Below are 24472 nucleotides of genomic sequence, written 5' to 3' on the forward strand. Positions count from 1 at the left end.
CCTTTTACAACTCTGTGACAGCCACGGTAAAAGTTCAGGCTACACAATAAATTGGACCAAATCGGAGATGTATGTCCTGAGGGGTCCGACTCCAGCACTGAGCGTAGATAGCCCTCTGAGGATCGCCGGATCCTCATTCAAGTACTTAGGTATCCATGTCACAAGGGATCCAGTGGAATTTATGGACAAAAATCTGGGGCCCCACATTGAGCGGCTTAGGCAGGATGTTATATTCTGGGCGGGGCTGCCCCTCACGTTGCTGGGGAGGGCCGCTCTGTACAAAATGATGTCCTTGCCCCGATTTCTGTATGTACTCGAAAATACTCCGTATCCAGTGGCTCCCCGCTTCTTTCAGAAGGTGGCAGCACTGGTATCAAATCTTCTGTGGGGCAACCTCCCGCCACGTATCGCGCAAGCCAAACTGCACAGGGGGTGGTATGACGGAGGAATTGCGCTCCCCGATTTGAAATTGTACTATTGGGCGACACAACTGAAGCCTATTAACTACTGGATACACACTCCGCAGACCGAGCCAGCATTTCAGGCAGATAGGGCACAACTAGGCACAAATACTCTATTTGCTCCATTATATGACCAGTCTACAATGCGTAAACAGGAGGGGCCTACCAGGCTAACCGCGGCGCTGTGGCATACGGCGACGGCGGCATTGGGCTGGAAGGGGAGGATAACGAAGCTCACGCCACTGTGGGACTCGCGAGCCTTGGGCAACATGAGAAACAGCAGAGGCTTCTCCCACTGGGACGCTATAGGGATTTCCACAGTTGGGGATCTTTGGGAGAGGGGCGCAGTAGTAACTTTTGACAGATTAAGAGAGCTATACGACCTGGGAGAGAGGGAACTATACAGGTACATTCAGATACAACACGCGCTGCTGGCAGCCATACCCCCAGACACTGACTTGCCGGATTCCTCCCCACTTGAAGACCGGCTTCTCACTGAATACATGGTTGAGCGTGCGACCTCCCTTACATACCGCAAATTACTGAACAACCTACCGGACCCACTGGCCCGGCTGAAGGTGAAATGGGTGGAAGACACCGGGGAGATGGATGAACATGAGTGGAATGAGGCGATAGCATCACCTAAGGAAGTGGGTATCTCCGCGCGACTGAGACTTGTACAACTGAAAGTTTTGCATAGGGTATACTATACTAGAACCATGCTACATCGCATTAACAGAACACAACACCCTTACTGCCTTCGTGGGTGCGGGGAGGAGGGCACATTTTTTCACACTATATGGGACTGCCCCCGTATCCAGGAGTTTTGGAGACAAATAATGCGGACGATATCACAAACGCTGGAGATCTCGCTGCTGCCCGACCCAAGGCGGTGCCTCCTAAATGTGTGGGAGGCTACTGACGTGTCTAGACATGGTCAAACCTGGGTTACGGTGGGCTTGATAGTGGCTAAACGTGACATCGCACAGAAATGGGGAGCTGCAGAAGTACCGACAACGGCACAATGGTGCCTTAACATGGACAGGGTTATGGTGACAGAACGGGCGGTGTACTCCAATAGAGCGTGCCCGGGGAAGTGGAACAAAATTTGGACCAAATGGAACGTATACAGAGGGGAGATTTGTGATCCCTTGCCGGAGGAAGAGCAGGACGGGTCGGATGACGAAGAGGAAGTGGGTTAGGGGCCCCCTTGGGGTCCGCGAGGGAGAAGGGTCACAGACCTTGGATTACACCAAGGCTTTCTAGACCAGTCTTGAGAGTCAAATTGGAGTGGATACCTTAGACACAGTGCCCGAAGGGCCCTGCACACACACGATAACATGTCTCGGGGTCGGGTGGAGGTTCTGGAGGGAGATTTACTGGGGGGGGCGCCTCCCTACTTAGCCGTGGTGCCTACTAACTAACAATGACTGACCATAATGTGCGTCCTCAAGTTTCTATTGTTTTGTTCTTGTTTTTGCAAAAACAGAAAACCACTGATTAATGAATAAGTGGTGCCTTTTTTCTAAAGCAGTGGTAATGTACTGTAAATGTCGTAACATCCGGATTTTAAGTAAATATTACTGCATGTTGATTATATCACTGTGATGGCGGCCAACCCGGACGGGTTGTAGGCGTACAGCTGTGTAAATTCAAAGGTGCAATAAAGGTTTTGAGAAAAAAAAAAAGAGGTGGTGAGCCAGGCCCCAGAAATATCACTTGAATTTATGGTATTGGTGATGTTACTGGAAAGCTGTGGAGAGCAAGCCCAGGCAGCGGGTTATATCACAGCTATCTTTGAACTGCTCCAAAGCTGAATCTGCCTTCTCTCCAAACAGTAGTGCCATCAAAAGGCATATCCATGAGGGATTCCTGCACAGGTGTAACTGTATTTTGGTAAAATCGAGTGGCCCTCACAGCCTTTGTTTTATTTATTTCTATTTTTATTTGTGGATTTGTAGAGCGCAAACGAATCATCCCCGGAAGGATCTCTCGGCGCTTTGCAGGCGAAAGGTCAGGAGGGGGTGAATTCAAAAGAGCCATGTCTTCAGCAGTTTTTTAAAATTGGTTAGGTTCCTGCAGGCCCTAAGGTTTTGTGGGAGCGTATTCCAGTAGTTGGCTGCCAGGTAGGAGAAAGCTCTGCCTCCCATACGTGCATTCCGTATTTTCTGGGTACACAGAAAGTTGGAGTAGCTGGATCTCAATTGTCTGGCCGGCCGATACCATCTGATCTTGTTCCTGAGGTAGGCCGGTCCCTTTCCCAGTAGAGATCTAAAGGTTATGCAGAGCATCTTAAAGATAGCTCTCTTCCTCACCGGGAGCCAGTGTAATTGGCGCAGCAGAGGGGCTGATGGAGTTCTTGCCGGTTGGTTAAGAGCAGGCCGGGCCGCGGTGTTCTGCACTACCTGGAGTCGAGATAGCAGGTCCTCCCTTGCTCCTACCAGCAGCGAATTTCCGTAATCCAACCGGCTCACCAGGAGTGACTGAATAAGGGTCTTCCTTGTAGACAAAAGAATCCATGGAAAGACCTTTCTAAGCATTCTCATGGTGCCGAAGCAGGCCCCTGAGACCGACTTGACCTGTTCCTCCATGGACAGTCTATTGTCTATCTTAATGCCCAAGTTATTCGCACAGCTCCTGGGTGCGGGGGCGTTCCCAAGTTCAGTGGGCCACCATTCCGAGGACCAAATGTCCTCTGCCTTCCCGAACAGCAGTATTTCGGTTTTAGACGAGTTTAGCTGTAGAAAGTTTTTTCTCATCCAGGTGGCAATGCTAGACATGCAGCTTTTGAACTTTGATTGGGTGGAAATTACATCCTCCCCAATCGGGACGGTTAGCTGCGTGTCGTCCGCATATGATATGAAAACCATAGCCCCTGATGATGTCGGCCAGCGGTGTTAAGTATACATTAAACAGGGTCGGACTGAGCACCGAACCCTGTGGGACCCCCTTGTCTACCTTGACAGTTTGTGATATAAACATCTCTAGCTGGATATTCTGGGTACGCCCTGAAAGAAAACTCTGGATCCAATTAAGTGCCCTGCCCTGCACTCCTATCCCCCCTCAATCTGCCTAGCAGCGTCGTGTGTGAGATGTGTCAAACGCCGCTGACAGATCGAGGAGGACTAGGATTACTGGGGTCCCACAGTCCAGGGTCATCCTTAGAGTGTCTGTCACCTCCAACAGTGCAGCTTCCGTGCCTTGTGATGCACGAAATCCCGATTGGGAAAGGTCCAGGAGGTTATGCTGTTCCAGGTAGTTGGAGAGTTGTTGGTTTACCAACATCTCAAGTACCTTCGAGCAGCAAGGGAGAAGAGAGATTGGCCTATAATTCTCTAGGTCATTCGGGTCTGCTGCCACTTTTTTTAAGAGTGGCTTTACCCGTGCGCTCTTCCATTCATTGGGGAAGACTGCCCCCTCAAGTGAGATGTTATATATCTTGGCCAGAGCCTCTGCCAAGGCCGGGCTGAGCGCTGCCATAACGGCTGGAGGGGCCGGATCTAATGGCGAACCTGATTTGACACGGCTCAATAACGGCTCCACTTTCTCTCTGGTTACCTTGGTGAAGGCATCCAACCCGTAGGGCCGGGCCAGTTCTTGTGATCTGATTCCGGGCAGATATTCCTCCTCTGGGACGTGGGGTGTCAGTTCAAAGGATTGATAGATCAAATCGATCTTACTGGAAAAATACCTGGCGATGTCATCACGCCTGTCCTCCGTGGGGGGGGGGGGCTTCATTGCTGGCCTTGGGATTTGTAAATTCTTTCAGGATCCTATAAAGTTCCCTGGAGGAGTTGTCCGCTTCCATTATGCGTGCACCCAGATATGTCCTTCTTGCTGTATTACAGCTGTTTAGGTAGGCTCTGTGGGAGGTCCGATATGTTAATCTATCCGACATCATTGAGGAGCGAATTAAATTTAAAGCATTATGCTTTGCCCATCGCATCGCTCAAGGCACAGGGCCAGATTATCTAAAATGCCTTCTTACAACACACCGTCCCACCAGAAATCTTAGATCTTCTGGGGCAATGCTGTTTAAAATCCCTAAAGTCACCAGAGCCAGGATGGGCGGCCGTTCGTTTGGATATCTGGCTTCTAAGTGCTGGAACGAGCTCCCACTTGAGATCCGTATGGAGCCCTCTGAAACCAGGTTTCGGGGAAAACTGAAAACTTTCTTATTCCCACGCACTTAACCGTTTCCCTTCCTCTCCCCTTGAGTTGGCTCTCCCGCTCTCCTTTCTCTAGCGTCAATGCAGTTTTCAGCGCGGGGACACTCTGTTCTTGAGTAACCAGGCGCTTTACAAATGGCTTTAAATTAAATTAAATCTCCTTAGTTTTCCTCCACCTCCTCTCTAAAGCCCTGCATACCGATTTTTTTCCTCCTAAGGGTATCTGAATACCAAGGGGCAGGGGCTAACCTCTCCTGCGTTGTGGCTCTTTTCAGCAGGGCTATAATGTCTAGGGCTCCCTGAATGGCTTCAACTAGTCCTTCCCATGCGGAGTTGGGATCTACGTCTGTGTCTAGTGCGGGGCGGTAAACGCCTGCTCAAAGGCTAGTGGGGTTATTCTAGCCCATGGTCGCCGCACGTTTTTCTAGCTACACCTCCGTATTGCTAGGTAGGAGGATGGTAAAGAGAAGCTTAGTGCCATATGGTCGGACCAATAGAGGGGTTGGGGAGGTTCGACCGCAAGATCGCCCACGTTAGAGAAGATGGCATCTAGCGTATGACCTGCTATATGAGTGGAGTTGGTGACCTTTAGCAGTAGCTCTAGGGATTCCATTGCGGTGATAAGGCTAACTGCATCCGAATTAGAGGGCAGTTCTAAATGGTGATTTAAGTCACTTATTAGTAGAAATTTCGTGGCCTTCAGGACACACGGCACCAGTCTGTCCAGGAGTGCATTCAGGAATTCCTTGTTGCTGCCTCCCGGAGGATGGTATACTAAGGCCCCTGTCCATTTGATGACCTGGGACTGTTCCACTCTGAATATTAAGCGCTCCATATTAGCAGAGGACACCCTATCTAGTGACCTGATATAGTAGGGGCGGCGTATGGCAATAGCCAATCCACCCCCTCATTTGTCAGGCCTATCCAATCTGGTGACTGCATAGTCGTCAGGGAATGCTATTGCCAGTGTAGGCGTGGCCTCATGACTAAGCCATGTTTCCGTAAAGAGGCATATGTCCGGCTTTTTTTCCTCAAGTGGGTCCCATGTTTCTGTCGCATGTTTAGGGATGGATCTGGCATTCAGGTACAGTCTCTGGATGTCAGACATTTGACTCTCCTGCCTTGAACCCCTCATCTCCCCAGTCCCCCTGCAACCCTCGGTGTCTCTCCTCTCTTGTTTTAATTCTGTCTGAGTACACAGATAGTGCTCACCGAGGGAGGAGAGTTGTGTGGTCCTGGCCCACCCACAGTTGATGCAATTAATGATCCAGTTGGCCATCTTACTGTTATATTTCCCGGGTTCTATCCCTTTAGTGCAAGACAGTGGCTGGGTATAACATGTTTGGTTGCCCGTAGGGCACCGACGCTGGACTGGCAGCATTTTGTGGCGGCGTACGGGCGCAGACGGGCTTTCCTTTGGCGCGCCTTCGGCGGTCGATCAGGGGTAATGATTTTATGGTGGTGGCGAGATGGAAAGTAGACCGCCAGGCTAATGGGCAGTAAAAAAAGACTGTCTGCACTTTCTCCACTTCAGTCAATCGCCTAATGCGATTGCGGTGGACCGGAGAGTAAGTAAATATCCCCCGAGTATTTAGGTGCCCCAAAGTATGGTGATGCGTGCCCCGAGCAGCGAAATTCCCCTGCAGCAAAAACAATTTTTTAAAAACAATTTTAAGCACATAGACCGCTTTAAAAAGTACCCTCGGTACCTCGCTCCTCGCAAAGCTCTCTCGGGACTGGGATTTATGGCAGTGGCGAGATGGAAACTAGACCGCCAACCGCCAGGCCGGAGAGTAAGTAAATATCCCCCCCGAGTATTTAGGTGCCCCAAAGTATGGTGATGCGTGCCCCCGAGCTGCGAAATTTCCCTGCGGCAAAAAAAATTTTTTAAAACAATTTTAAGCACATAGACAGCTTTAAAAAGTACCCTCGGTACCTCGCTCCTCGCAAAGCACTCTCGGGACTGGGATTTATGGCGGTGGCGAGATGGAAACTAGACCGCCAACCGCCAGGCTAAAGGACAATAAAAAAAGACTGTCTGCACTCTCTCCCCTTCAATCAATCGCCTAATGCGATTGCGGTGGACCGGAGAGTAAGTAAATATCCCCCCCCGAGTATTTAGGTGCCCCAAAGTATGGTGATGCGTGCCCCCGAGCAGCGAAATGCCCCTGCAGCAAAAACAATTTTTTAAAAACAATTTTAAGCACATAGACAGCTTTAAAAAGTACCCTCGGTACCTCGCTCCTCCTTTGGCTTGCCCATCTGCCCGCATAATGTTCCTGGCCGCATCCTGTCCTTCGTGGACTGTCTGGGCAAAGATATTCCTCAGGTACTTCGGGTAAGATCTCACTCGCCATATCCAAGAGGGCATACGTGTACCTCCCAAACTGTCAGACAACATTAGGAAACTGCAGTGCTACCCTGGCAGAGGAAGACCTCCTCATGGCAAACACATTGCTGAGCTTCGAGAATCTTTCAGGAAAAGCAGCAGGAAAAGTATTTGGGTTCACTTTGCTGGTGAAAGCTTGTAGTATGTGACTGTCCAATGATGGGTGCTGTGTCTCGAAGGTGTGATCACCCAAAACAGGTCTATGGGTAACTTGGCGGCTGCGCTGAGCATGGTTTTGACCACGCCATTGTGCCTGTCGGTTATTCCTCCAAAGATAGCAAAGGCTCTGAAGTGGAAGGGCCCGGTTGCAAAATATGTGTAAGCAAATTAGCTTTAGTTTCCAAGGTTGGCAATTGTAGTTCTGACACATCTGCAGACCTAGAGACCCCTATGGTAATGGAGTTGTTTTCTCCAGGGAGGCAATTGTATGGTCCAGTTTCCTCTCTGCTGAGGTTTCATGACCACTACCATTTTGAAGGTCTAAATACAAACCATCATCAGTATAGTGAGGGGCGGTAACAAATTGTCTGCCTTTTCCTCATCCTCGTCACGTGAAACATTGTGAACGTCTTGTAGGGTGTCTGTATGAAAACACTGGCGCTGAGGCAAAGCCACTGCCGGAGAATGCTCCCCAACCTTGGCTCTGCCTTACTAATCTTGTAATGAGACTTTGGTCGAGATCTACCTCAACTCTACTCTGAACTCAAGATCTGTAATGGAGGGTGCCCAAATAACTTTCTAGAGTTTGGGAAATCTTATCGCACAAAGAGAAAACGACTCTGGTGGACAGCTCTATCTTTATGGTGCTTAGTCAACAATAACACGTGAATTATTATTTGACATTTGAAAAAATAGAATTCAATATATTATTTCAATGCTTACATGTAGCTGCCTTCGTTCAAGATCTCCATAACACAAATATCTCAAATGTGAACATGACCTTTATAATTTCATAACCATTTATTCTGCATGATCTATGAATCAAAAGTTTAAAAATCATCTGTGTTAATTACACTGTCCTTGTATATAGCACGCTATTATACGATGAGAGGACCAGTCCTACGTTCTGAGTAGGGTTCGTCAGGAGACTGTCCCCTACGTCCCGGACTGCTGAGTTTTTGTGCATCGTCCGTCCTAGTAGTGTTGAAGGAATGGTGTTTAAGTGAATGCTTTCTTTGGCCTTTCAAAGTGGGCTTCTCATGGGGTACATTTAACACATTTAAGCCTAACGCGTATCCCATACACCATTTGAAGTCCACTGGCGGGGTCGGGTATTATCAAGGGAAGCCCTGCCAGTGCAAGTCCAACTGGGAGCTCCAGCAGATCCATGGGGTTCTAAGGCACTCCTGGGGAACCTCTAACATATCATAAAAGTTGCAACCTTGCCCTTTTGAAACCCTGCTCCTACTGTGAGGCTGAGGATAGCCATGTACATTCAGGCGCATTGATTCCAGCTGTGGCATGGGATCAGTTTTGGACAATTAGATCATGGCCTTAGGAGGGCCAATTGTGCAACCTCTCCTTGGATCGTGAGAAACTGAGAAGAGGACTCCTGTCTAGAGGTTTTTGCACTGAGATTTGTTCGTGGATTTCGTCTTGGACTTACCCAGGTACGGGAGACCTGGAGCCTACCAAACAAGTTTGTTGTGCTGTGCAACATAAACAGTGTGTCTCCACTCCCCGATGGCATTCAGCTGCATCAGGAAGTATTTGTCACATAGTTTTGAATCCTGCTTCCATCCAAGTTACCAAAAACAGAATTCAGGTCGGTCTGCGCCCGATATGTGCAGCACAGTTTGACTCCTGTAGTTTTGATGTGGTGATGATTCTTATAGCTTAGGGCCCTGCAATAGTCTGAATTGTCACACTTGTAGAAGTGTGATGGTTAGTAGTTAGGTTGATACAGTCATTGGCAGCACTGGCAGGAGCAGTGGATGGTACAAACTGCAATGGCCTCCTGGGAGGGCCCTGGAACTTAATATTTTACAAATTAAACACTGGTAAAGCCGTTCTTGAGTTGATTGCGTCTCGTTCAGGCAGGACCTGCCTTGGCAGTTCGGACTAGACTGCTCCTATTGAAGCAGGGTGAGGACTGATTTGCATATGGCTCGGTCTAAGCTGGTGTGGCTTAGTGTGCAAAATAACAATTGACTGTGATGCAACCCTGAGTAATTATCAGTGGCTGATATTGATTTGAGCATTCAGTCCATCCCTGTTTGTATACTTCAGTCCCAATGTCCCTCAGAAGTAGATTTTTCATTCCACCCACTTTCAGGAGCACTCACTCCTGATAGGATTGGGTATGTTACTTCAAGAGCCACCTACTGCCCTTTTTATTGTTGGCCCTAAGATTCCGATTTTCTGTCCCTTTTACCTCTCTTGTTTCCTTGCCACAGGACCATCTGATTAATATTAATGGTAGAAGCCATTGTTACTTCATTCCTACAGCATAGGCATAAAGTACCCCATGTTGTGGTGGGTCAAGGATTATGTTTCCAGTTCTTATCGGGTAAGAAATGAGCACATAGTGTTCAGTGTCCTAGCCCTGTAACAGGTCAACCAATGCGTTTCACCCTAAAAGTTAAACCCTCTCCCAAAGGGAGAAATGGCCATTCCATCCATGTGAAACATACTTACTGCCTCAAAAATGTGGTCGCCAGTTTGGTAACTTCTCCATCTTTTGGAAGTGAGCTTGGTGAAAAACTAAACAAGCCGCTCCCTCGAAGGATAAACTAAGTTGTGGCCACCTGCGACGGAAGTAGAGTTAATTCACAAAGCCGAAGTAAGTCTCCGATTTCAAGGAGAAAGACTTTGATGATGTGAGACAAGAAGAAAAGGAAGGTTATTATTTAAACCAGGAACATATTACTGAACAGACAGAAAGACAGTCTCTGTTTCCCTATTCTCTTACTTTCCCTCCCTCAATTCTCTCCATCCCATTCCTCTCCCTTCATATCCCTTTGGGGTTTTACACAGCAGCAGTGTATCAGCCAGTTCAGAGTATAAAGATCCTGGAGAGAGAGTGGAAGTAAAGAAGGAGAGCACAGGGGGAAAGAAGAAGAAGCAAAGTTTGAAAATCCTGAGGATGACACCGTGTAGTATCCGGCATATGTATTGTAATGTATTTTCCACTACCTGCTCAGCCAGTGCCTGTGCTCTGAACACAATAGAAGGTTGGAGTCTGATGAGCCCCGGAATATTGGGACACAGAGAGGTGAAGTGACAGTTGGGCATGGGCTGAGCAGCAGCCAGGCCGCTCCTGGTGGGGCTCTCCTTCATAAATTAACTACCTGTTGTACTACTTGTTACCTGCATGAATAAATCATCGTTAATTACAACCTACCTGCGTGGACCTCTTCACTACATTCATTTGGCGACAAGAATGGTATGAATCTACGTGTAGCGAATCTCAGGAACTTAGCGAACAAAAGAGGACCTGGAGATGGCGCAATCTACAGAGACTACAGCTGCAACAACCACTAGAAGTACATGAGGAGGTATCCACTGGAAACTAAAAGGTGCCAACATGAAACAAGCGTGTTCTACAACAACACAAGTAAGATTAAGCATTTCGCCGTTCAGCCCCACCAGTGTCCTCACCACCGCACAGCCCTAGCCCTGGCGTGCGGTGCTCATCTGGATCACTTTCTTTGGACTTTGAATTTAACTACAAGCAGTGATTCTGTCATCAAACTCACCAACATATTGTTTGTCAACAAGTATGGGAAGAATTATTTCTTCACACACTCTTCCACACCAACAGACGCAGTGCAATTTAATCCAGTTTACAATCTAGTATTTACATCTAGCTACAACCTGCCACCATGGTGCTTCAGTGTGCGGGTGTCTCGTAGCTCCAGAGAGCCAAAAAGGTGTTGTTGGAGGTCTATGAACTTCAAAGCTGTGCCAACAAATGGTCATGCGTTTTTGTGTCACCTCAAGATTAGAACCGGCGTTATTCTACATTTCGTTCTGCACAATTGGGTGTCTCTTATGGAGAATTTGTGAGTGACTTTTTGTTTTTCATGGCATGGACTTGTGTTTTATTTATGCGGATCACATTGTTGCTATCACTGAGACCTGTTCAGCTTTTATCTTGCCTAACGCGGTCTCCTTACTGACAGCTGTTCGGGCCGCATGTAGTAGTCAAACGGTGTGGTAAGTTTTTTTTTTTTTTTCTTCAGTCAGCAACCACAGTTTAGAGACATCAGTTGTGCCGGTTAAACGGTCTAGCCGTTGCCCTTCAATTTTCAAATTTCATAGGGATTTTACTGTTTTTACCTTTTGATTGGCGTTGTGCGCTGTTGCTGAGGGACCCTTTGTGATATGCAGGACTTCACGAGAATTCTCTGTGACGACATTCCTTTCATCTGCTTATGGCTGTGCAACTCAGTGGCAAAGTTTGGTGCCATCCTGCACAACGTATCGTGCGTGCCGCCATCGTGTGGTTGGCGGTTGCACGCAACATCCAGATCCTGGTTGGAAATCTCCTTTGCTTTTCCCTCCGGTGCAACGCTGTGTCGGAGCTACACTCTCTCTTCACTTCTGGAGCGTGTCTATGACTGAGTTTATTCTGCGACCCACACAGAACACGTACACAATACTCTCACATATGTGTGGTCAATACTGTGAGTACTTTCTGCCTTTGCTTTTCTGCGGCCATTTGGTAAACCTTCAATTTCTGGACAACATATGCCTGTTTTACAACTGTACTTACTGTGCACATGGATGACAACCGCATTTTCAATGCATGTTTTATTCTAGCGGACTGTGCATGGGGGTTTTTCAAGTCATTGTCTGCACATCCAAGCTTGTATTGTGACTATCTTATAATATCGGTATCATTGGACCATGGTGACACGCACTCTCCAATAATTTAACAGTTATAAGTTTATTGTTATTGCGATTCGTTTTTTAATGCATTTTTTATGCTTTGGTGTGGTTATTCCATATCCATCTTTGCCATGGTTTTTTGTACATTGTACAATGGAATTGCACTTGTCCATATTCATCCACCAAGGGATTGTAAGGTGGTTCACCCTGGCTCTTCATTTTTATGTTATGTACACAGGGATGGCAATGGATACTAGCCCCATATTCTCTCTATCCTCTTGCCCACATGGGATACATTTTACATTTATGGACTCTGGGTACATGCCTCAAGGGGTTCATTGTTCGTTTTACATGTGTACTATTTTACACTTCATTTTTCCCTACATAGGAATGGCAATGTGTCCTTACCCCATTTCTTCATACACGTGCCTACTCGGGCCACTTACGGTTCTCACCTTTATATAGGGCACTGTTTCATGGGTCTCATTCCCTTTTACACTTACACAATTTCCCTTACACAGGGTACAGTTTCTTGGGTCACAGTCCCATTTACATTTACACAGTCACCCTCACTCGGGCGTCTCATGGGTTACAGTCCCATTCACATTGCTACTGACCCTTTGTACTTCGGGTATAGGGCGGTCATGGGTTAGTTCCATTGGCTGTTATTTACTTTCTATGTTATTTTCTATGATGTTATTGCTGTTTTAAATACGCTAATTTACAATAATACTTTATTGAATTGTCTATTTGGAAATGGTGAGGAGCATAGTCCTACTGTTTGTTTCTCTTCGCTTCCTCTCTGTTTTCTCCAGTTCAGATGTCCTATTGATGTTCTCTTCCTTTTCATCTTTGGAATATGGACCTTTCACATTTCGATGTTATTCTTCTTTGGTCTTCAGTCTTTCCCTTTCTGCAGTGTTCTTCTCGTTCTCCCTTGTTTTGGAGGAAACTCTTCCTTCTTTTCTCCTTGTGCATGGGTATGTCTTCTGTGCTGCTCCTGTCGTGCCTTATCCTTCTTTCCTTGCTTGCCTGCCTGGCCAGTGGGTGTGTGTGCGGGCTGTCTTTGGTACGTCTGTCTCTTTCTATTTCGTATTTCCTCTCTTGCGTCTCACTGTCTCCTTCTTTCTTTTTCATTGTTGTAGAGGTTGGGTTTTCCATTTGCTTTCTTACACTTTACCTTCTCCTCTTTGTCTTCTCCCACATATCTCCTCGCTCTACTTTGTTTGCTCTTTTCCTGGACGTTCTCTCTGTCACTCAGTTGTTTCTTCCTTGGTATCTGTCCCTTGTTCACACTCGTTATATTTTATCATATATTGCTATTTGTTCTTCTGTTGGAAGGAAAAGGGATATGTAGTATCCTGCATATGTATTGTAATGTATTTTCCACTACCTGCTCAGCCAGTGCCTGTGCTCTGAACACAATAGAAGGTTGGAGTCTGATGAGCCCCGGAATCTTGGGACACAGATGTAGAAAAGTCAGCCCATATCGCACCCGATGCCCAGGCCGCTGGTGCAGGGCGACTCTTCGTTTGCATCTTGAATAGCTACCAAATAAAGAGACGGGCACTGGAAGTAGGAAAACAAGAACAGGGTTTATTACTCATGAGGAGAGCCTGTCCTTTGGGACACTCGCATAGTGTCTTCGGGAGGTGCTCTAACAAGTTTCTCTGAGGCTTCGTCTTTTATACACAGGTTTGTGGCACACAGGCATCCTTTATTACAATCAACACTTTGTATAGTATGGAGGTATTCCACCACGTGGCTACAGTAGGGCCCTTATCCTCCATGCAATAGGAGGGGGCTGTCATGCGGCTGAGTGTTCTGCTGATTCCATTGGATTGTGTGTGCCTGATCGAGTCTCAGGGGGTGGGGTGGCCATGATCAATAGTAGCTTCTTCCAAGAGAGAAGAGTGCATAAAGTAGTGGGCAATAAACTGTATCCTCAGGCTAAGGGATGACCAGTGGTCAGGGCTGACATTCAGGCTCAGAGGAAGAGGTCATCAAAGGAGGGGTATTCATGGAGGGACAGGAGGTGATGGTCAGGCGCGAGGTACGATTCTTAGGGACAGAGTCATGCGGGAGGGGTGGGCTCATGACTCGCGCATGTGGGAGAGGGGGCAGCCAGGGTGCATGGGGGAAGCTTGCAGGGTCAAGGAAGGGGCGCTGGCGATCGACCGCAAACTGAGAGACCATGGTGCCTAAAGTGGCTGTCGTGTACGTGTGCATGGGTCTATGCTAGTGGGACAACACAGTCAGAGTTTTAGTGATATCCATTCTGTTTACACCAAGGGGTACTGTGAACACAAATGAACGCCGCTTATGTACATACACATTGCTATTTTTAACAGTCGCCGCTTTTTACATAAGCACGTTCAATTTCTACACAGTCGATGTGATAGGCAGAATACAATACATGTTAATTTACATCTGTTGGGCTCTTTATACAAGCCTAGAAATCGGCATAATATTTAGTCTGTGTAGAATCAAGAAAAAATGTTCCGACACATAAAAATCAAGTTCACATTTTCTCTCTAGTGACATCATATACAGAAAGAACGCTCTGATACCTTCTGGCTTGTCAGTACTATAGGGGTTTTTGGAAAACTAACCACATGAGTGACCGATGAAACATTTCTTAAAAGGCAATACAAAATGGTTGAGGGAGGTATTCAATTTGATACAAGTAATTTAGTCAAGGGGCGAATAGAAAGTTCTGGAAAGGGGGAGGGTCTTTGTCGCAATGTCCTTTAACAGAGTCCGTCTTCTTTTGTTGGCGCTGTTGAGCACCGGCGGTGGAGCTATAGGTCCAGCTCGGATTCGTCCTTACACGTTGCAGGGTGCGATCAGTCCTCTGCTGTTAGATCACAGTCCTGTGTCCTAACTCATTTTCTTAGGGGTGCCTTATGCTGGGCACCTGCGTGTCTTTCTTTTTCCGTGACAAAATCCCAGTCCATAGTCAAATTTTATATGAAAGAGTTTGTTGAATAATCGAGGGAGGAGAGGGCGGAGTGGGGCCAGATCTTCGAACACACCGAGGGACCAAGGGAGCAAAGGACAATGAGCAGGCAGGCCCATCAGTCGGACTCAAAAAAGGGACGGGAACTTCAGGCACGAGTGGGTCAGCAAGTCGAGGGCTTCAAGGCAGCCCCTTATTCCTTCATCAGCTGAACTTGAAAGTTGTGCCTCGTCCCGCGTCTCGTTGCTCTGCGGCTCCACCTTTGGTCGTCACACTTGCTCCATGATCTGTGGCCAGGCTGTGCGTCACGTCCAGCTCCTCTCCTTTGGTGATTGTATCTTTAAATGGGTGAAAAACAAGTTTTAGAAAAACTGATCGGGAGAACAGATATACAACGCAATTCCTTCCCTATTCCTGAGTAGGTGGGGGATAGGTTCATCGGTCACAGTCAGAGGTCGTTTTTTATGGAGTCTGTAGAAGGGCATTGCATATTGAATTCATAGACTTGTTTGGCGTTCATTCGTGACATATGATAAGAGAAATTGAACCTTTGTTCACAATGTATTACGTTACAAAAAAAATCGAGTCCTTATGGAGAGACTCGTTCTTCCCTTTAACCCAAGTATCGACAATATCACATCTCCCTTCGGGGTTGGCTAATTCTTGCAAGCAGGGGCGTTATCATAGGCTTGATCGGGGGCGTGTGGGTGCTTTTGGACAGGGAGCTGGGGTCGATCGGGAGAAGTGGGGTCCTCTGGACATCCGCACTTAGGTGCAAGGGGGTGGGGCAATCTGGGCATTTGGGGATCGCATTTCTAACGAACTGAGAAACAGAAGGCCATTGACGTTATAGTTCCCTTATAAAAGGCCAGATTAGGGGACATTCGTCGTCTTACTTGTCCTTTCCTTCATTACCAACTCGGGTTCTATTGTTTGCAGAAGGGAGAGGTAGTAATATGGCAAGTCACAATCGTTTTGGTTTTGGTCAATTTTGCTGAACACCTTTGTGTTCGTGGAGTCCAATTAGGTTCGTGCCGGTGGGGCACATCGTCCTTGCATAAGGGAGGAGGGAACAAGGGGGGGCTTTTAGAGAGTGAGGGAGGGAGGGAGGGAGAGGGAGGGAGAGGGAGGGAGAGGGAGGGAGAGGGAGGGAGAGGGAGGGAGAGGGAGGGAGAGGGAGGGAGAGGGAGGGAGGGAGGGAGGGAGAGGGAGAGAGAGCGAGAGAGAGAGAGAGACACACACACCCCGACCCCGCACTCTAAGTGGTCCAATTCAGTACACGTGTGGCATGGAGAGAGGAAGAGGGTGGAAGAGAGAGAGAGAGAGTGAAACGTGTACAGTAATGGACCATTCAGTGCGCGCACAACATAGAACAACAGGGGTTAAGTAATACGGAAACACAAACGGAGGGATGACGTAGATCCATACATCACGTACATACAAACTCAGACGGGGAAGACAGTACATGTATTATACACAAAAAAATCCAAGACAAAACATAAAACAGTTATTGGCCAAAATTATCCCTTTTCTGTATGCTGTGCACTTTTATCATCCTAAGCTCTTTTTACCCTTTTCTTATCTTTTATTCGTTGGCTGCCTCTTACTGGTGGCTTTGATTGTACACACTTACGCCTTTGGCAACTGGTCGTGAACTAACCTGGTCGGGCTAATGCTCACGGAGGTTTATTCGAGTCATTTTTAGCAAGTGCGTTTCCAGGCTGAGACAACAGTTGGTGTCAATTGGAGAGCAATGGGGCAGCTTTTAGTTATGTGCCTATGAGGATGCGGAAAAGGAGGTAGGAGGTTTTCAAATATTGGCAATATCCCTAGTCCTCTCAGCGGAGGATACTTGTGTAACCCCTACCTCGAAATATACCCTAAACATTTCCTTATTTAGTTAAGCGTGGAGTGATTAATCATGTGTGCACGTTATTTTTGGTGGTATTATTCGGAGTGCATGGGCACCATAATCGAACGCCTTTTTCCCGTCTTCTTCGTCCGCCAGATCACCATTTTCCTTCTTTGCATTCCTAATCGATGTTCCACGGTGACCTGCAGAAAGAGGGAAAAAGAAGGGGGCGGGGGCAGCATTTAAGAATACAACAGCGCGCATAAACCCGAAAAGGCTTTTACTTACTACATACGCGGTCTATCTCCCCGGAACGCAGTTCTTGCCAATTCGGCATTTAAGCCCAGATGAACCTTTTAGTGTGCGAGAGAGGTTTATCGGAAGCCGGTGGATAGCATAGGTCACCCAAGTGTGGTATTACAGATCGTATGCAGGGAGGCCAGATGGCACTCCTTTGGAGCGACTTAGGGGCATTTTAGTACAATCTTTCTGATACAGGTAGCATATAAAGTATAGACTGAATTCCAGGATCTTTTAGCGGTTGCTTTAAGCTGTACAAAAGTGTGCAAAGTACATACAACAAAAACTGTACCATTCATTTTTGCAGTATCTCTGCGTACTATACTTTTTAATCTTTAAACAGTGGTCATTTATTCGAAACTTACTAATTCACACGTGACAACTACGTTTGCTTTTTCCAAAAATCTTTAATAAGAATGTCAGTGCAAAAATATGGGCCTACAACTCCGTGTGCCGGCCACGGAGCAGGCTAGAACTGTAGATGTGGGAATACTTTATTAGAAAAACTCTTAGTGGAGTCGGTGGTCGTTTATTTCATAAAAAGTGCACCAAGTGCAATATTGAATCTTTAGTGTGAGCGAATATCATAAGCATCGAAATTTCGAACTTTCAATAATCATGATGCGCCAAATTCAACAACAATTCATTGTCCGAATGTTCAATTAATACCCATCTGATGTCAATTTACCGTCTGAACACATAACCAGTACCCATCCAATATCAATTCTTTGTTCGAACATATAACCCGTACCCATCTCATATCAATTCATTTCCCGAACTGACAGTACACATCCTATATCAATCCATTGTCCGAACTCATAACCAGTACACATTCTATATCAATCTATATGTTTAAAAAGCTTCATACATATCCTATGACATCAAGGCTGAGCAATCGGGGTACAATAAGGAGTGTGAGTTTCATTTGCATCGGCGCCATTTTGGGTGCAGTCAGGCAGAACCAGGCATAGTCTAAATGTCTATTAACTCGTGGTTGGCTCAGAGCTTCTCTTGGCAGTCCAAAAGTTCCGTTAAAGGGCAAAAGAAAGGATCGGTGGTTTGAACCATCAGTCAAAAGGGGAGGGAGGCAACAATCTTTTTCTACCGGGTCATACTGTGCTTTCGCCGGAACTGATCCGATCTGTGGTCTGCAGGATTCTAGTCATTCAACCTGAGGCTGGCGACAGCATGGGAGCGCCGGCGTCCTGCGGCTACATTACCGTCGTTCCGAGGGCACTCATGGCAGTCATTCCCCATCGGGGGTATTTGCGGGAGTCGGGGACTCCCGCGGCTCCTCTAGAATCTTCAAGGTTGTGGAGAACTACGGTGGTGGAGTCAACTGGTGACCGGGCCATTCCTTCGTGCTGGGCCCGCTCTTGCCAAGTCGATCGCCATTTTGAAAGTTCGGCAACTACCGGCGATCGCGGGGGTCAAAGGAGCGGATGGGCTCCACCCTGTCGGGCGAGGTGTTGCAGCATCGCCACAGTGGAAGAACCCTTTTCCGGGCGCCTGGAGCGCTGAGGGTGCAGCTGGGAAGCCTCCACCTGGGGAGGCGGGAGAGGCCTGTTCGCACCGTCTCTCCCTCCCAGTGCACCCCACGGCGTCTCGCTTGACATTTGTTATGGCCGGACCAGGCGATGAGGACGAGGGGGGGGGGTCGGTGGCATGTGCAAGACATCCCCCCCCAGGGTTGTCGCAGCCATTATACAAGAAAGAAGTGGCGCCTGGCGTGTTGTTGCTGCTATTACGGAAGAAAAAAGAAAGAAGTGGCGCCTGGCGTGTTGTCGCTGCCATTACGAAGGAGAAAAGGAAAAAAAGTCTCGTCCGTCTTTGGGCCGGGCTTCCGGTGGATGTCGGCCGGACGCCCCTTGCTCTGGCCCCATAAACGGGTTCCTTGGCTCATCGGCTGCAACCGGATCCCGTTGGCCCCAGCCCCCGGCCGTTGGTGGCCGGACCGGGAGAGGGAGTGGAGGGACTACCTGCAACTCTCAAGTGCCACCGCGGCCGGACTGGGAGAGAGAGGGGAGGGTCGAGGACATAGACAATCCCCCCCCTGCAACTCTCCGGCGTTGTCAAGGCAATCCCCTTGCCGGGTCCCGCTGGCCTCGGCCTCTCCTCCGGCTACACCCTACGTGATGATCTCCTGGCCGACTGTTGGCAGCAGGGCCCGCCCTATATGTGTTTCCGGCTGGGCGTAGCCGTAAACTTGTTGCACTTTGGAAGTTTCCAGAATGGGGGCGGATGTTCTGCTGACTTGTATTTTCCCCAGTTTACCGTTCTTATTTCTAACGTTTTCTTGTTTCTAGGGCATTAATAAGTTTTATCATTATGTATTGTTATCATTTCTTTGTTTGTTTTTTAATAAAAAGTTCATGTTCATCAGTGGCCTACTGATTTTCGCTTTCCTATTCTTTTCTTTCCAGGTGGTTTCATGCTAAAGTTTTCTGTTAACAGGTTACAGTGATCACTTCGCTATTATTGTATATGTCCTTTTTACTAGGGGTGCTTTCTGGTCGGGCCAGATGACCTTCCTCTAGTAAATGGTCCGGGTGAAACTGGCGTATCAACCAGTGGGGAGTAGATAGGCATGACAGATTACAACGGGGGACAAAGGTCCGCATTACCTACCCTTCACTACTTGCAAAGACTAGAGTATGGCGACTTCTGTGCTCGTTTGCAAAATAGAGAATACCTCCAAAAAGAACCAATTCCAAACAGTCAATGTTCGGTCAATCAATCAATCAATCAATGAGGAACGAAATAGGTACGACGTGTTAAAGGTTTGCGTTACCTACCCTTCACTCTCTGCAAAGGGAGGGAGAATATTCCTATTCTTCCCCGTTTGCAGGCAGAGAAGATTCCTAAGAGAACCAACTTCGAACAATTCAATGCCCGATTCAATCAATCAATCAATGGGGAGAAAAAAATAGGCACGACGTGTTAAAGTTTTGCGTTGCCTACCCTTCACTATCTGCAAAGACTAAACAGAGTATGGCATTTCTGTGTTTGTTTGCAAATAGAGAATCTCCCAGAAGCAATCAATAGATAATACTAGTATTTTCAAACAATCAATCAATCAATCAATTTCGCAATTTGTCGTGTGTCACGACCTTACCCGGACCGGACCATGTGGGCAGTTCTTCGCCTTCCTTTTTTCCAGCGCCCGATCATTCTCTTTCTCCATGTTTTTACCGCAGCATTCCTGTGGGATTCCAGTCAGGACAATAGGTCACTTGAGAGAGGTCCGTTCGGAATCGGTGAAGCTCATTCAATCGGCAGCCGGACGAGGGCCCTCTCAAGGCAGGTATACTCATATCATTTAGATGTTCACCCCATCGTCTGGACCTCTCTTACCGGACCTTATGTCGCTGATGGGCCCCGCGTTTGGGACGCCAATTGTAGAAAAGTCAGCCCATATCGCACCCGATGCCCAGGCCGCTGGTGCAGGGCGACTCTTCGTTTGCATCTTGAATAGCTACCAAATAAAGAGACGGGCACTGGAAGTAGGAAAACAAGAACAGGGTTTATTACTCATGAGGAGAGCCTGTCCTTTGGGACACTCGCATAGTGTCTTCGGGAGGTGCTCTAACAAGTTTCTCTGAGGCTTCGTCTTTTATACACAGGTTTGTGGCACACAGGCATCCTTTATTACAATCAACACTTTGTATAGTATGGAGGTATTCCACCACGTGGCTACAGTAGGGCCCTTATCCTCCATGCAATAGGAGGGGGCTGTCATGCGGCTGAGTGTTCTGCTGATTCCATTGGATTGTGTGTGCCTGATCGAGTCTCAGGGGGTGGGGTGGCCATGATCAATAGTAGCTTCTTCCAAGAGAGACGAGTGCATAAAGTAGTGGGCAATAAACTGTATCCTCAGGCTAAGGGATGACCAGTGGTCAGGGCTGACATTCAGGCTCAGAGGAAGAGGTCATCAAAGGAGGGGTATTCATGGAGGGACAGGAGGTGATGGTCAGGCGCGAGGTACGATTCTTAGGGACAGAGTCATGCGGGAGGGGTGGGCTCATGACTCGCGCATGTGGGAGAGGGGGCAGCCAGGGTGCATGGGGGAAGCTTGCAGGGTCAAGGAAGGGGCGCTGGCGATCGACCGCAAACTGAGAGACCATGGGGCCTAAAGTGGCTGTCGTGTACGTGTGTGCATGGGTCTATGCTAGTGGGACAACACAGTCAGAGTTTTAGTGATATCCATTCTGTTTACACCAAGGGGTACTGTGAACACAAATGAACGCCGCTTATGTACATACACATTGTTTTTTTTAACACAGGGAGGTGAAGTGACAGTTGGGCATGGGCTGAGCAGCAGACCGGCTGCTCCTGGTGGGTCTCCCCTTCAGAACTTAACTACCTGTTATACTACTTGTTACCTGCTTGAATAAATCTTACTGATTACTACTTCCTGCGTGGACCTCCTCACTACACACTGACGCTGCAGTGAGCAGAAGAGAGGGGAGGGGTAAAATTGCGGAGATAAGTAGAGTGGTGAAAGAGTAAAGGTGAGGTTTAGGGTGTAAAGAATAAGACTAGGTAGTAACCTCTGTAAGACTGTAATCACATGGTCCACTGTGAGAGGCAGTTTCAGAAGGAAAAGACAAGTTTAGAGTTAAAGACTAGACAGGATGGAGGAGCTGTCCCAGCAGACGGGAAGAGTGAGACAAAGGGACCGGGACACTTTAGAATAGTACAATATCTGTCGTTCGTGGGCACAAGAAATGGAACTAAAAATTGAGTCTTGTTGAACAATAGAGAAGGGTAAAGTTATGCAATGTATTGAATACTTTTACAATGATTGATCTGCAGAATATTTAAGAATAAGGTGGATTAGTTTATTAAAAAAAGCATGGTTTATGTATTTATCTGTAACAAAAAACAGTTTGGGTTGAGCAACACTATTAGACCAAGTGGGCCTAACTCTCTTTTTCTGTCTGCAGATACTGGAAGGAGGAGTATTTCCGGGGCGTTGAGCTAGTGGAGAGAGCTCTTGAGGTGGCCTATGGTGCCAAGAAGCCAAGCCTGACTGCCTCCGCGTTGCGCTGGATATACCATCACTCTAAGCTCAAGGTACAGAGCTCATTCACTCAGAGCAGCTTACTCCCAGCAGTCGTGCATCTAAAGCAGCCACCTTTCCACTTTCATAGCAGCCACCTTTCCACTTTCATTCTCACAGAAGCAGTTCTGCCTGTAAACACCCTCCCTAGCTTCCTGCAACCACCCTCCCTAGCTTCCTGCAACCACCCTCCCAGGCTTCCTGCAACCACCCTCCCAGGCTTCCTGCAACCACCCTCCCAGGCTTCCTGCAACCACCCTCCCTAGCTACCTGCCACCACCCTCCCTAACTACCTGCAACCACCCTCCCAAGCTGCCTGCGACCACCCTCCCTAGCTGCCTGCCACCACCCTCCCTAGCTGCCTGCCACCACCCTCCCTAGCTGCCTGCCACCACCCTCCCTAGCTGCCTGCCACCACCCTCCCTAGCTGCCTGCCACCACCCTCCCTAGCTGCCTGCCACCACCCTCCCTAGCTGCCTGCCACCACCCTCCCTAGCTGCCTGCCACCACCCTCCCTAGCTGCCTGCCACCACCCTCCCTAGCTGCCTGCCACCACCCTCCCTAGCTGCCTGCCACCACCCTCCCTAGCTGCCTGCCACCACCCTCCCTAGCTGCCTGCCGCGGGCCTCCCTAGCTGCCTGCCGCGGGCCTCCCTAGCTGCCTGCCACCACCCTCCCTAGCTGCCTGCCACCACCCTCCCTAGCTGCCTGCCACCACCCTCCCTAGCTGCCTGCCACCACCCTCCCTAGCTGCCTGCCACCACCCTCCCTAGCTGCCTGCCACCACCCTCCCTAGCTGCCTGCCACCACCCTCCCTAGCTGCCTGCCACCACCCTCCCTAGCTGCCTGCCACCACCCTCCCTAGCTGCCTGCCACCACCCTCCCTAGCTGCCTGCCACCACCCTCCCTAGCTGCCTGCCACCACCCTCCCTAGCTGCCTGCCACCACCCTCCCTAGCTGCCTGCCACCACCCTCCCTAGCTGCCTGCCACCACCCTCCCTAGCTGCCTGCCACCGGCCTCCCTAGCTGCCTGCCACAGGCCTCCCTAGCTGCCTGCCACAGGCCTCCCTAGCTGCCTGCCACAGGCCTCCCAAGCTGCCTGCCACAGGCCTCCCAAGCTGCCTGCCACAGGCCTCCCAAGCTGCCTGCCACAGGCCTCCCAAGCTGCCTGCCACAGGCCTCCCAAGCTGCCTGCCACAGGCCTCCCAAGCTGCCTGCCACAGGCCTCCCAATCTGCCTGCCACAGGCCTCCCAATCTGCCTGCCACAGGCCTCCCAAGGTGCCTGCCACAGGCCTCCCAAGCTGCCTGCCACAGGCCTCCCAAGCTGCCTGCCACAGGCCTCCCAAGCTGCCTGCCACAGGCCTCCCAAGCTGCCTGCCACAGGCCTCCCTAGCTGCCTGCCACAGGCCTCCCTAGCTGCCTGCCACAGGCCTCCCTAGCTGCCTGCCACAGGCCTCCCTAGCTGCCTGCCACAGGCCTCCCTAGCTGCCTGCCACAGGCCTCCCAAGCTGCCTGCCACAGGCCTCCCTAGCTGCCTGCCACAGGCCTCCCTAGCTGCCTGCCACAGGCCTCCCTAGCTGCCTGCCACCACCCTCCCTAGCTGCCTGCCACCACCCTCCCTAGCTGCCTGCCACCACCCTCCCTAGCTGCCTGCCACCACCCTCCCTAGCTGCCTGCCACCACCTTCCCTAGCTGCCTGCCACCACCCTCCCTAGCTGCCTGCCACCACGCTCGCTAGCTGCCTGCCACCACGCTCGCTAGCTGCCTGCCACCACGCTCGCTAGCTGCCTGCCACCACGCTCGCTAGCTGCCTGCCACCACGCTCGCTAGCTGCCTGCCACCACGCTCGCTAGCTGCCTGCCACCACGCTTGCTAGCTGCCTGCCACCACGCTTGCTAGCTGCCTGCCACCACGCTCGCTAGCTGCCTGCCACCACGCTCGCTAGCTGCCTGCCACCACCTTCCCTAGCTGCCTGCCACCACCTTCCCTAGCTGCCTGCCACCACCCTCCCTAGCTGCCTGCCACCACCCTCCCTAGCTGCCTGCCACCACCCTCCCTAGCTGCCTGCCACCACCCTCCCTAGCTGCCTGCCACCACCCTCCCTAGCTGCCTGCCACCACCCTCCCTAGCTGCCTGCCACCACCCTCCCTAGCTGCCTGCCACCACCCTCCCTAGCTGCCTGCCACCACCCTCCCTAGCTGCCTGCCACCACCCTCCCTAGCTGCCTGCCACCACCCTCCCTAGCTGCCTGCCACCACCCTCCCTAGCTGCCTGCCACCACCCTCGCTAGCTGCCTGCCACCACCCTCGCTAGCTGCCTGCCACCACCCTCGCTAGCTGCCTGCCACCACCCTCGCTAGCTGCCTGCCACCACCCTCGCTAGCTGCCTGCCACCACCCTCGCTAGCTGCCTGCCACCACCCTCGCTAGCTGCCTGCCACCACCCTCC

At 49.6% G+C, this 24472-nt stretch overlaps 1 protein-coding gene across 1 annotated transcript in view; it reads left to right on the forward strand.

Annotated features, from left to right (window-relative positions):
- Positions 1–24472, forward strand: part of AKR7A3 (aldo-keto reductase family 7 member A3) — a 310621-nt gene that overhangs the window by 231751 nt on the left and 54398 nt on the right. Inside the window, exon 6 of the mRNA XM_078642494.1 lies at positions 21910–22039. Within this exon, the coding sequence (XP_078498620.1) occupies positions 21910–22039 (130 nt within the window). The remainder of the gene's footprint in view (positions 1–21909; positions 22040–24472) is intronic.

This window comes from Lissotriton helveticus, chromosome 5_1, assembly GCF_964261635.1.
Source record: "Lissotriton helveticus chromosome 5_1, aLisHel1.1, whole genome shotgun sequence".
NCBI classification, from domain to species: domain Eukaryota; kingdom Metazoa; phylum Chordata; class Amphibia; order Caudata; family Salamandridae; genus Lissotriton; species Lissotriton helveticus.